General features: G+C 39.6%; 1 protein-coding gene across 1 annotated transcript in view; it reads right to left on the bottom strand.

Annotated features, from left to right (window-relative positions):
• LOC138784618 (cadherin-10) overlaps positions 1-7,740 on the bottom strand; it is a 123,618-nt gene extending 115,878 nt beyond the window's left edge. The window contains exon 1 of the mRNA XM_069960241.1: positions 7,599-7,740. Coding sequence (XP_069816342.1) covers positions 7,599-7,740 — 142 coding nt within the window. The remainder of the gene's footprint in view (positions 1-7,598) is intronic.
• Between the last annotated feature and the right edge of the window lie 6,431 nt (positions 7,741-14,171).

The raw sequence follows: 14,171 nt of genomic DNA, 5'->3' as shown, positions 1-14,171 counted from the left end.
CCGAAGGTACAAGCAGTTTGGGGTGGGTAGATTGTTGGTACAGAGTCACTTTAAGCTTTTCATTAACCATCTAACTCTCTAAATGTAAAAAAAAATAAAAAATATGCCTCTCCTCACCCCAAGTTCCAATTGACCTATAAGTTTACGTACACTTTGTTTGGCAGAATTAAAGAACATACTTAGAGATGAGCAAACTGAATTTCCGAAACCTAGATTTGTTAAGAACTTTGCAAAAAGGTTGTTAGAACCCAGTCCAGGATGGCGGGCACATTTTATTTTACAGTTCGGTAAAAGACCAGATGCAAAGGATTATCCATAGTTCCTTGCAGTCAGCCGATCAGCTGCAAGCCCCTTCTCCTTCACTATATATAGGAGCACAGCAGCAGCCAGCCAGTCAGCATCTGTACTGACAAATAATAAACACATACATTTACAGTAGCTAGACAGAGATAGGTAGAGGCAGGGAGAAGCAGGGGTAAAGCAGGGTTACAGTAGGCTGATTAGGTATCAGGGACAGATAGGGACAGAGGTTAATGTTAGGGTAGTAGTGTAAGCTGTGTAGCTGTGAAATTCTCCCTGTTTTGTCATTTTGTGTGCCATTATACTATGTCCACTGCTCGCCTTGGTGAGGTTAACCCTGTGAAGCATCTGTCTGGTTAAGTCAGGTGGCCTGTCCTAAAACTGGGTCTGGCAGCAGAAAAAACGTCATTGTACATCAGTGATCCACCAATGTTCACAGCTTTCCTGGTTAATGTTAACCCTTTGAAGCACCTGTCAGGTACAGTTTCCTATTTAACCCCTAGGCAACCCTGGAGGTACATGTACATCCAGGGCTGCCTCCATGTGTTCAGAGCGTGGCCGCCCGGCTCTGAATTGCCGTGGTCCCAGGTGCCACTCGTAGCCCAGGACCGCGGCTATTAGCGGCCACGGTCCGATCGCCGTGCTCGCTAATAAAGTAATCGGAGGCAGCTGTCAAAGCATTGTCCTGGAGGAGCGATCCACACATCTTACTGCGTCAAAGGTCAGCGCTGTAATGCCGCTGATTTCGGCTCAGCACTCAATTGCTTCCGGCTGCAGAAGCCGGAAGCAATCAATGTGCCTATCTCATTGATCTATGCTGCATATCAATGCAGCATAGATCTCAATGAGAGATCAGTGTACTTATACTAGAATTCCCCTATGGGGGCTTCTAGTATAAGTGTATAAAAAAAAAAAAAAATGTATTATCAATAAAAAGCCCCCTCCCCTAATAAAAGTCAGATTCAACCCCCTTTTCCCATGTTATAAATAAAAATAAATAAATAAATAAAAATGCTTGGCATGGCCACGTGTGTAATCACCCGAACTATTAATTAATTCCATTCCTGATCTCGCACGGTAAATGGCTTAAGCGCAAAAAAATCCCAAAGTGCAAAATTGCACATTTTTGGTCACATCAAATCCAGTAAAATTGTAATAAAAAGCGATAAAAAAGTTGCATATGTGCAATCAAGGTACCTATAGAAAGAATACTTCATGGTGCTTAAAATCACACCTAACACAGCCCCATAGACCAAAGGATAAAAGCGCTATAAGCCTGGGAATGGAGCGATTTTAAGGAAGATATATTTGTTAACAATGGTTTGAATTTTTTCAAGCCATCAGATACAATAAAAGTTATACATGTTACATATTATTGTAATCGTAACGACTTGAGGAACATATATGTCAGTTTTACCCCAGGTCGAATGGCGTAAAAATGAAAAAAAAAAGAAATGTTTTTTTTTTTATTTCACCACACATTGAATTTTTTTCTGGTTTCGCCGTGTACTTTATGCAAAAATTCAGCCTGTCATTGCAAAGTACAATTATTGGCGCAAAAATTAAGGGCTCATGTGGGTTTCTAGGTGAAAAAATGCAAGTGCTATGGCCTTTTAAGCACAAGGAGGGAAAAAATGAAAACGCAAAAATGTAAATTGGACCGGTCCTCTAAGGGTTAAAATTGGCTGCATTTTGCAAAAGCAGGTAATTGTTTTTTTTTTGTTTTTTTTAATGAGCATGTTTATTATTTGGATCATAATTAGAGAAGAGCGAAGCAAATCTGGAAAATTAAGATTTGCCGTGAATTTGCTTTGTTCTGGGAAGCAAATTCACTCGGATTCAAACAAAAAAATGGCGGCCACACATGCTGTCTTGAGCATCACTGAGCTGGAGAAAGTGATTAACCATAAAACTTCAAATTAGCTGCAGGCCCCTCTGTGATGTCAGCACCTCCCCCCTCCCCTTCTATATAAGGCAGTTTGTTAACGGAGGTGGCCAGTTGGCCGTGAGTGAGGAGGGAGCAGAATCGCAGTAGGCAGTTAGAGTAGAGCAGGAAGAGAGTAACAGAGCGATTTTTGGACAGAGAGTAAAGAAGAGAAGAGGATACAAGGGCTGATTGTGGATGATGTCAGCACCTCCCCCTCTTTATATGGTGGTTCGTTGATGGAGGTAGCCAGTAAGCTTTGTGTGGAGGAGAGAGCAGGAGGGCATCAGGCAGTTAGAGAAGAGCAGGAGGAGTCTAACAGAGTCATATAGGAACAGAGAGGAGAGGAATGGCAGAAATTGGATGATTGAATTTTTTAAAATTGTGATTTTCCAATCTTTTACACTTTAACAACAACATCCTTTAACAAGTTTTGAAATAATGTTAGCCTTTAATTACAATAATAAACATTATAGGCAGTCCTCATTATCAAAAACTGGAAGTTTTTTCACTTCAAGGACATTTCAAGAATATTGTGGGAACATAGCCTTCTATTGAGAATAAGGCTGTTATTTTACCTCAAAATAAAGTCATATTTTACCTATATTTTACAGTGTGTGGACACAGCCTAGAAGTAATTTTCCCCCCAATCTTTCAAAAGGTGCTCAAGTGGCGTATGCATGTACCCTAATATGAATAAATATCAAAAACTGGACCTTAAAAAGGACTTAGTCCCCACCGATGTTAATGGAAACTAAAAAAAGAGATGGGGAAACTGGTGCATATCTGTCCACATTTATCTAATTTTTGTGCATCACTGTGAGGCTATGTTCCCACAAATATCAAAAATACAAAAGTCAAAAATAGAGAAGTTTAAAATAACGTCCGTTATTGTCACAATTTAACTGACTGCTATGGTAATGCATCGAAGTCAATGGAAAGTCGGACGTCCAATGCACACAATGTATTGAATAACGAACATTTTTACAGCGGATGTCAAAATAATGAACGTGATCAGTATTTTCAGACGTCTTTTTATTTGTCACCGTTCTTTCTCTGTTTTTACTATTAAATTCAATGGACTTTTAAATTAAGCCACACCCAAAGGCCGATTAGTAACCCCAAACTAAAATAATGTACCAGCAGCCGTCATTGCACTGGGAAGGCTAGACATCTGTTATTTCAGACTCAAAATGACGGACGTAATTTTAAACAGAGCTGAAAAACCGTGTGAACACAGCCTTATCCATCTCACACTGGTTCTAGATTCTTTACTTACAATCTAGAGGCATATTTGTGACTAATAAGAGTTAAATAGTATAGTATAACACTGGTAGCTTACAGCCTTAAAAAATTAATGTGCACTGTTTACTGGCCTATAAATACACTTATAGAAGAATAATTATAATTTTGTTACATTCTTTATCCCAAATGAAACTAGTGTGTTGCTTTTTCACTGTACACCTCACTATAATGAGTACATAGGACAAAGCAATCAGCAAGGACAAAATACATCTATTTTTTAAGGATATTCTAGCATAAACGACATACTGTATCTGATTTTTATGCTACTAGACTAGTTCATGCATGCCTCTAGGAAGGAACTTAATGAGGTGATTTAAATCTAACCGGTGACATTTAGAACTGATTACTAGAATTCTATTAGCTGCTTTTTTGCCAAGTTCAGAAAAATGTATAATAAGGACAAAACATCATATAATTTTATTTAATGGGTCTGTGTGCCTATGAAAATGAATTAAAGAGAAAAGAGAAAAAATAAATTAAAACACTTTTTTTTTTTTACTTTCTCATTTAACTTATGTGTTTTATAGAATTCCATACTTTTTAAGATTAGTTTTTTTGCAACTTCTTTATTTTACATTTTTTAATTTTACATATTTTAAGACCTCTGTTGTAAATGTCTAGCCTGGATACAGCTGTAATAAAAAAAATAGTATTGGATTTTGTATAGCATATAAATCTTTGAATGTGAGATATTTAAAATGGTAAAGTATTAAAATACACATGGCTTTATGTACTATAGCTTTTGTACTGTTAAAATGGTAAAAATATATTACTAGTAAGGTTTCAAAAATTTGGGCCAAAACTCAAATGGAAGAGACACATTCCCTTTTCCACAACTGGAAACCCTCACTGCTTCAATAATGTAACAGCAAGAAAAGGTTTAACTTACTTCGGTGTGGGGATAAGGTCTCAAAGAGATAACTTAACCCCCTCCAGGTTCGCAGTAATGATATAACTGACGCCTGACAGTGAATAAAGGTCCACACTTTAATTCCACATATTCGACAATACAATGACAAGGGTCAGGGCGGCGCGTTTCAGTGTATCTATTGCATCTTTCTCAAGCCTAAATGAGCCTAGTGTACACAGCGGTATAAATACAGAAAAAAAGGAAAAATTAGCCGCACAGCTAAGACTCTGTTGACACTGCAGGTTGCACACTGCTCGTGGCTAAAGTACAGACAAAAAAACTGAAAGTGCAGCAGCAACTCACAGGTTCAAGGGCTTACCGTATATACTCCTCCCAGCGTACACATGGTAAACACCTGCTCTGTGTAAAATAAGCATATCGACATTCGGTCAAAAAAAAACTATATAAAAGATACATTAATATACATATTCTAATGCTTCGTTAAGACCAGACGGAACCAATGTATCTAACCTAAAAATCCAATACATCTCCTTATTGCGGAGAGTTTTAAAGGTTTTAAAGTTTTAAAACTCTCTCCAATAAGGAGATGTATTGGATTTTTAGGTTGGATACATTGGCTCCGGCTGGTCTTAACGAAGCATTAGAACATGTATATTAATGTATCTTTTATATAGTTTATGTTTTGTCCGAATGTCGATATGCATATTTTATGAATCATTAAATTTGTTTGTATTATTAGGTCCTATGTATCAGGATGTATTCACATTGTCCGGGGGATATGTGCATCTTAGTGCTGCAGATGAGTTTCTACTATATTCCTGAAACTAAGTTTAAAATTCATAATTCATTATTTACACATATTGAGTATTAGGCTCACCAATTATATTGTGGGCTATTTTGAGCATGGAGCAACTCCCACAATAATTCTATTTATCCCTAGATATAGATAATATGCTATTTATTACCTAATTAAAGTGACATTGTCACCCCCTATTTGCATTTTGACTGATTTCCACAGGTGTAAAGGGTAAATGTTACAGCTTTTATTACTTATTTTATATTATACCTCATGGTGCTTGTTCTGGTATAAAGTCGTTTTTATCACCTGTAGATTGGTATATGTGGGCCCCATCCGTGATGTCATCACCCCATAGGCCCCATCCCCTCAGCAGCCATTGGAATGGCCAGCCTAAAGCTCTAGGCCCCACCCCCTAGATTGTCCCACACCAAGGGCCGCTGAGGGGCAGGGCCTATGTGACAATGATGTCATGGATGGGGCGGGGCTAAGTGGCGTTAGGGGCCGAGTGATGTGGCACATAGGGAGCGAGGCCCCACCCACATATACCAATCCACAGGTGATAAGAACGACTTTTTACCAGAACAAGCACCATGAGGTATAATATAAAATAAGTAATGAAAGCTGTAACATTTACCCTTTACACCTGTGGAGAGCTGTCAAAATGCAAATAGGGGGTGACAGTTATTTTAGCATAAATTATATATAAAATACTTTTATTTCCAACTATCATAGAATAATTTAATAATTTTTTAAATTTTTGATTATTTAATTATTTATTTACTGTATATTTACTGTTGACTTTACAATTATACTATTATTTACTTCGTAATCTATTTTTATATACACATATAGATTTACCTAACTCAAATTAAACTAAATTATATTATAATCCTATTTTGAATATAAACCACATAGACATATTTATTATTAATTATTTTTAATAGCAACCATTGTGAAATAATTTATTAATTAATCATCATATACTGAAAAACGCACTTTACTGTTTGTGGAATAACTTATTACCTATTTAATATTATTTACTATACAGTTGCTCCATTATCTATTAATTTTCCTTATATATACTACTAGACTGATTATCCTAGGGATACCAAATATAATAGATGAATCCATTATCATAGCAATACGCTGCAGAATATCTCATCCACACAGCATAAACATGACCCTTATCGGCCTCTGTACCTTTGATCATGCGTTCCACGGACGCAATGCCTTCCAAGGATGGCACGTATGGATTGCCTTGCGTTCCAAAGGTGGAACGCAACCACCTAACCTCCGACGAAGCCAGATACGCCATGTCCGGTTTTAGCGGCATCAGACATCAGACACTCATGTAAGTAGTAATTATTATCTCTTCTATAGTATATATACCACTGTGTACACTAGGCTCATTTAGGCTTGAGAAAGGTGCAATAGATACACCAAAACGCGTTGCCATGAACCTTGTCATTGTATTGTCGTATATGTGGAATTAAAGAGTGGACCTTTATTCACTGACAGGCGTCAGTTATATTATTACCTGGAGGGGGTTAAGTTATCTCTTTGAGACTTTATCCCCCACACCGAAGTAAGTTAATCCTTTTCTTGCTGTTACAGTATACACTATTCCTTGCTTGGTTGACCCTTTGAGCGCCAGATATCTTTTTTCTCTTTGATTTATTGTTATGAGTTATTCATAATCTAATTATTTTAATTCTGAATGAGCGCTGCCTCTATATTGTTTTTTTTCCTGCTTCAATGATATCAACTTACACTACTATAGACAGTCTTAGGCTATATTCACACTACGTTTTTTCAGCTTTGTTTAAAATTACATCCGTCATTTTGAGTCTAAAATAACGGACGTTATTTAGCAGCCTGGCCTCCCCTTAGTGCACTGATAGGTGTTGGGACATTATTCTAGCTTGGGGTTACTAATTGGCCTTTGGGTGTGGCTTCATTAAAAAATCCATTAAATTTAATAATAAAAATGGAGAAAGAACAGTGACAAAAGGAAAACTATGTGTAAAAAACTAATAAAAACACCCGCTGTTTGAAAGGACATCCGTCATGATCATTATTTTGACATCCGCAGTGATAACGTCCATTATTCAATACGTTGTGTGCATTGGACGTACATCTTTCCATTGACTTCAATGCATTGCATTACAGTCAGTTAAATTACAGCAAAAACGGCCTTAATGTTAAAGATTAGTTTTATATGAAAATATGGCAAACAATATTGTAACTTTTAATACACAGTTGCCTGAATAGTCAAAAACATTTTGAAGGACAAGAGACATAATACAAAGGATCACAAGGTGAAAAGATATTTCGTTTTTCATGCAGCAGTTATATTGTACTAAATGTAGTTAAAATGTCTGTTTACTGTAGTCACTTACTCTGAGCAAATCTTGGCGGATTGTCGTTGACATCTGTCAGGGTAATATTCACAGTGGTAGTTCCTGATAATCCTCCCATCTGACCACCCATATCTTTGGCCTGAATAACAACTTGGTAATGTTCTCTGATTTCACGATTCATGTTTGGCAGAGCAGTTCGAATAATACCTTTATGAAAGCAAAGTAAATTGGCATGATGTAAAATGCAATAAGTATTCCAATTTGTTTATAGACAAAAAACCTTTTAGAGAGATACAGGGTAAGCGACATTTAACCTCCCCTACTTAGGGGGTTCTCAAAGGTTTTCTGCTTCTCCAAATGAGACAAAAATCCTACAACGGCACTGCAGATGACGCACTTGTTACTTATTGAATACAAAATGTTAGTAAAAATAACATTTGCACCACAAAAATAAAAAGGCCCCTGGAGATCAAAATGGTTTAAGTGCTCTTACATGGGAAGCCTGAAAATGGTAGTGCTAATAAGATACCACCTATATATAATGGCCTAGTGAACAAAAATAAATGGTAACCATCATGTTTCTCCATCCTGTTTAATTGCTTCATGTGCATCTGTAACTATCTGCATTTGTGTGGACCTATTCATTTAAATAGGCTGATCTGTGCAAATACAGGCAGTATAATGACCCCCCCCCCCCACCCCCATCATGGATCCTGCCCTCTACATGGATCTGTAACACCTTTGGATATTAGAAATGTGTTGGGCCTAAGTCTGTGGAGAATAAGCTGATGAGTGAGAGTCGCTTAAGACTCAGAATACATACACATGTTCACAGACTTAAAGGGCAATTCCATGCAAAGTTGAATGACCTTTGGTTTTTGTGTTGTTTCTTAATTTACTTTTTTTTTTTTTCTTTTTTTTTTTGGGGGGGTGCCACCTCTCTCTAGTTTTTTGTTGCATAATGATGTCAACAATTGTGTAATATATGAAATTGCTAATGTGCCAAGGAACACAAGTGCTTCCTACTGTTTCATGTGCAGTGCACTGATATCAGTAGACAGACAAGCAGAGAAGATGCACATTACGTCTACTTGCATGCCTCCTGCTAAGGTAAAGCTATTGTATGTCACATCCAAGGCGATGTGTACACAAAGTATTTTGTCCAGCATTTCTGTCAGTATTTTGGTCACAATTTATAGCCAAAATCAGGAGAGGAAGGACAGAGAAAAACTATAATGGAAACATGTGCACAGTTTCTGTGTTTTCAACCCACTGATGATTTTGGTTGGAAAACAAAATAAAACAAGATTCTAAGCAAATATTGTGTGTGAACATAGCCCCATGGAAAGAATGGCTGGGATTTAAGTTATTTCTAATCCCAGCCATTGCAATACAGTGTCAGCAGTAACATACAGCTGGCACAGATGTTGCAGACTCAGTTCTTGAGCCAATGACATGCCCACATGTCACATGGCATAAGACACCGGCCATTCTGTGACCCGGCCACGTCGCAGCCGAAGCCGCACGCTCCATTGCGTGAACTGACATGTCAGTTTTTCGTGCGGCCGGATGCAATCCATTCATTCAAATGGAACGTATGTTTTGCATAAGTCACGTCCGGAGTTGCAAATTGCAAGAATGGCTGTGATTTATATAAAACCTACGTTGTATGAACATGGCCTTATACTGCATTGTAAAAGTAGAGGGGGTGTTTACAAGGGGTTAACACAATCATACTGCAGAGACTACCTGCAGCAAAAACTAAAACAATAAAACTAACTGGAAATATGTGCCCAATCATATATATATATATATATATATATATATATATATATATATATATATATATACCAAAGGCTTCATAAGTTATAACATCATTGCTGGACTGTGAAAATGCTTCAGTTATTTGCTTTAACATCATTGTGGTAAAATCACATTGCAGAGAATTCAATTTGGTCACATTTCTCTCCAATGTAATTTTAGACCTCTTCAGTTGTAGGATTTTCCTTTATACCACTGCGATGTGTGCATGCTGCTCAGTTTCTCAGTTAAGAATACTAACAATGCAAAAAAAAAGTTTTTAACATTTTTTCCTTAGGGAAGGAATAAAGTTTTTAGCTAACATTAGGAAAATAGAAGTGCTTTTAGTAAAACTCACAGAGTTGTGTATGATAAATACTGTATCTGGTTTTACTGTGACAATTTCCATACAGAACATGTCATTTCTAAACCTTATATTTTCTTAAAGTGCCACTTGTATGACAGCTGAAGCTGCATCTTTTTCCAAAATGTGTAGTTAGCAGCTGAAGATGGAGTTTCAGAGAGAGGGGTCCAGTTGCCAAAGGAACTATATAATATTCAAAGCTGCCCCTACAGAGGAGCAATGTATCTGTTTACAATTGACAGATCACATTATCACAAAGATCCCATGTTGTAGATTCAGCTGCTTGATGTACAATGTTGTATAAGGCTATGTTCACGCTCAATGTATGAGACCGGCCATTCCATGTCCCGGCCGGGTCTCGGAACAGCCGGTCTCTGAAAAGATCATCTTGGCTGGTACAGCAGTACCGGCCAGATGATCTTTAGCGCTGCTAAATTCTCATTCTCAGAACTCCCCACTGCACACCAGCTCGCTCCATTGTGTGCACTGACAGAGTTTTCTGCGGCCGCTACTCAATGAAACAAAAACTTTCCTAACATTGTCAGCGTTCAAAATATCACATTAATGCCAAAGTGCAGCTACAAAAATATATAAAAGCATAGTAAAAGGGTTGCATACCCATGTAACTGAGCTGATAATTTCCCAGACAGCTCTAAATATCTAAACACTGACCTGTCAGTTTTTTCCGGCGGCGCACAGATCCCGGTCGGAACGCATACGATGTGTGTACGCTCCGGACGGGATCCCATTGCACACAGGGCTATGTTCAACTCCGCAAAACTACGGCCGTAGTTCTGCGGTGAGAACTACGGCCGTAGTTTTACATAGTGTGAACATAGCCTTAAAGTGTATTTGAGGGGACTGTATGTTATAAAGCCCCACAAAGCACCCCATTTCAGAAACTGCACCCCCCCCCCAAACTCTGCAAAAGCACATACAGGAAGTTTTTTAACCCTTTAGGGGAGTCACAGAAATAAAATCTAAGTGTGTAAGAAATTTGAAAATTTTAATTTTCTGTGCAGATATTTTAGTGTAATCCAATATCTTTTACAATGATAAACCTATTAGCAGAGAAATGCACCCCAGTATTGATTGCCTCGTTTCTGCAGTTTATAGAAATACCCCATATGTGGCCCTATTACATTGTTTGACGCAACCACAAGCCTCAGATATAAAGGAGTGCCTAGTAAATTTCAATGCCTCCGTTTTATTTGGTCATTTTTTACTGTACCATTTAAGGTTGGCAGAGGCTCTGGGGTGCCAAAAGTTAAAAAAACACCCCTAAAAGGAACATCATTTAGAAAACTACACCCCTCGAGGAATGTAACAAGGGGTGTGGTGAGCATTTGGACCCCACAGGTGCTTCACAGATTTTCAGAACAATGTGGCGTAAAAAAGGAAAAATTCTATTTTTACACTAAAACATTGTTCTAGCCTTCATTTTTCATTTTTACAAGGAGATAAAAAACAAACAAACAAAATAAAAAAAAGTGTAGCACAGTTTGTCCCGAGTACGGAAATACCCCACATGTGGACATAATGTGCCAAGCGGGCGCAGGACAAGCCTCCAAAGGGAAGGAGCGCCAATTGGCTTTTGGAAGCTGAATTTCACTGGAATGGATTTCAAGGGCCATGTCGCATTTACAGAGCCCTTGTGCTGCCAAAACACTGGAAACCCCCCACAAGTGACCCCATTCTGGAAACTACACCCCTCAAGGAATCTAACAAGGGGTGCAGTGAGCAAATGTACCCCACTGGTGATGGGCACAAATGTGGAACAATGTGACGTGAAAGGGAACATTTTCATTTTTTCACATTCACGGTACAAATGTGCCCATCATCAAGGGGTCCATATCCTCATTGCACCCGTTGTTAGATTCCTTGAGGGGTGTAGATTAAAGAATGGGGTCAATTGTGGGGGTTTTTCACTGTCTTGGCAGCACGACGGCTCTGTAAATGCGACATGGCGTTCATCATTCATTCTGGCAAATCCAGACTCCAAAATCCAAATGGTGCTCCTTCCCTTCGGAGGCTTGCCCTGCGCACACATGGCACTTTATGAACACATGTAGGGTATTTACGGACTCAAGGGAAATTGCTCTACACATTTTTTTTTTTTTTTTTTTCTCTTTTAACCCCTTGTGAAAATGAAAAATTTAAGGCTAATCCAACATTATAGTGTAAAAAATGTAATATTTTATTTCCACGCCACATTGTTCCACTTTTGTGCTCGTCACCGGTGGGGTCCATATACCTACTACACCCCTTGTTACATTCCCTGAGGGGTGTAGTTTCCATAATGGGATCACTTGTGGGGGGGTTTCAACTGTCTTGGCAACACAGAGGCCTTTCAAATGCAACAAGGCCCTCGAAATCCATTCCAAATCCAAATCCAAATCAAGCCTCCAAAAGCCAAATGGCGCTCCATCCCTTTGGAGGCTTACCCTGCACCCGCATGTCGCCTTAAGTCCACATGTGGGGTATTTATGTATTTAGGGGAAATTGCTCTACACACTTTGTGTTTTTTTTTTTATCTTTTAACTTCTTGTGAAAAAATCAAGACAAGATCAATGATTTAGTGTAAAAATTAAACTGGTCTAGCCTTGATTTTTTTCCATTTCCACAAGGGGTTAAAAAAGAAAATGAATGCAAAATGTGTAGGGTAATTTCACCCGAGTACGAAAATACCCCACATGTGGACATAATGTGCCATATGGGCACAGGGCAAGTCACCATATGGACAGAGCACCATTTAGAGGCTGGAATGGAGGATGGAGGCCATGTCGCAATTACAAAGCTCCTGTGCTGCCAGGACAGTGGTAAACCCCCACAAGAGACGCCATTCTGGAAACTACACCCCATAAGGAATCTAATAAGGGGTGCAGTGAGCATATGAACCCCACTGGTAACGGGCACTTATGTAGAACATGTGCCCAGAAAATAAAAAAATACCATTTTTTAAAAATTTTTCGGCACAAATATGCCCGTCACCAGGGGGCCATTTCTCTGCTGCCCCCCTTGTTAGATTCCTTATGGGGTGTAGTTTCCACAATGGGGTCACTTGTGGGGGGTTTCTACTGTCCTGGCAGCACAGAGGCTTTGTAATTGCATCATGGCATCCTCTAATAGGAATGGCGGCCATACCTATTTAGCTGGGGAAAAGGGACAATTTTAATTTATTTGGAGGTATTAGGCCAATTATTAGTTTATAAGGTTGAAAAGGACAGGTGTCCATCAAATTCAACCTTTGTTGATCCAGAGGAAGGCAAAAAACCCTCGTAAGGCAGACGACAATAGCTTCATCACTGGGAAAAATACCTTCCCGACTCCATAATGACAATCAGAATAATCCCTGGATCAATGTGACCCATGAAATAGGAATAAGGGACAGAATTTAGAAGATGTAGAACTCCAATGACATGTGGTGCGCCTTGAAGCGATCCAGTATGCAGCGGCCAGGGTGATCAGGACAGGTGGCACACTGGAAAATGGTGTCCTTCCTGATCCCCCTGTCACGCCACACTCTACACTTCTTGTGGGGTCTCCTGTTTTCCAGTGTGGGGGACGTCACCTGGAAAATGTTTTCGTGGTGCGATACAGGGTCCTTCATATCCAGAAGCGCTGGTCCGCTTCATGGCTGCTAAATATTAGGGCTTTATTACTGCTTCTGATATTTTTGGTTCGTGCCGCAAGCTACAGTAGCTCTGGCAGCGAGGGACCAGAAGTGGGGGTGCTGGTATAAAAGTTATCCCCGTACGGGTGATAACCTTTATCCAGCAGTGGGAAGATCAGTTCCCGAACGATCTTCCCACTAATTCCGAGGATGGGGGGGCCTCTGGGGGCTGGATTCGTGTTTCCCTTCCTTCATACACTCTAAGGGTACGTGCACACTGCGGAATGGCGAAAGATAACCCTTTGTGCATTCTGCAGCTGGCACCCGCCGGTGGACTGATGGAGGCGTGCAACTCCGCTCGTGACACACTCCATTCTATGCTCGGACAGACAACGGAATCCGCCTGTGCATAGAATGGAGTCTATGACACGGGCGGAGACACGAGCCCGCATCAGTCCGCCGGTGGGTGCCAGCTGCGGAATGCACAAAGGGTTATCCTTCGCCATTCTGCAGTGTGCACGTACCCAAATCTGTAAGTGTACCCTGAGGTACTCTCACAGAGTTTGGAGAATTTCACGCCATACTGTCATCTCTTATTGGGATGGTACTGGCGGAAAAGACGTGTCTGGGGGGCATCGTACGCTACGCTACCCCCAGACACGTCACTGGATGATGAGGATGAGGATGAATTGAGGGAAAAAGGATCCCCCCATTCATCCTCACGGGCTGTTTCGGTGTCAGAGGCAATAATAGTGTATGCGTCCACCATCGAAAACACCCATCTTTATACGGGGATTGGTATATGGGGAATGTAAATGTGTAATGTAGTGTAGTT

Source organism: Dendropsophus ebraccatus, chromosome 2 (assembly GCF_027789765.1).
Source record: "Dendropsophus ebraccatus isolate aDenEbr1 chromosome 2, aDenEbr1.pat, whole genome shotgun sequence".
Classification (NCBI taxonomy): domain Eukaryota; kingdom Metazoa; phylum Chordata; class Amphibia; order Anura; family Hylidae; genus Dendropsophus; species Dendropsophus ebraccatus.
The sequence above is the reverse complement of the archived record's forward strand: the minus strand, read 5'-3'. Positions and strand labels throughout refer to the sequence as shown.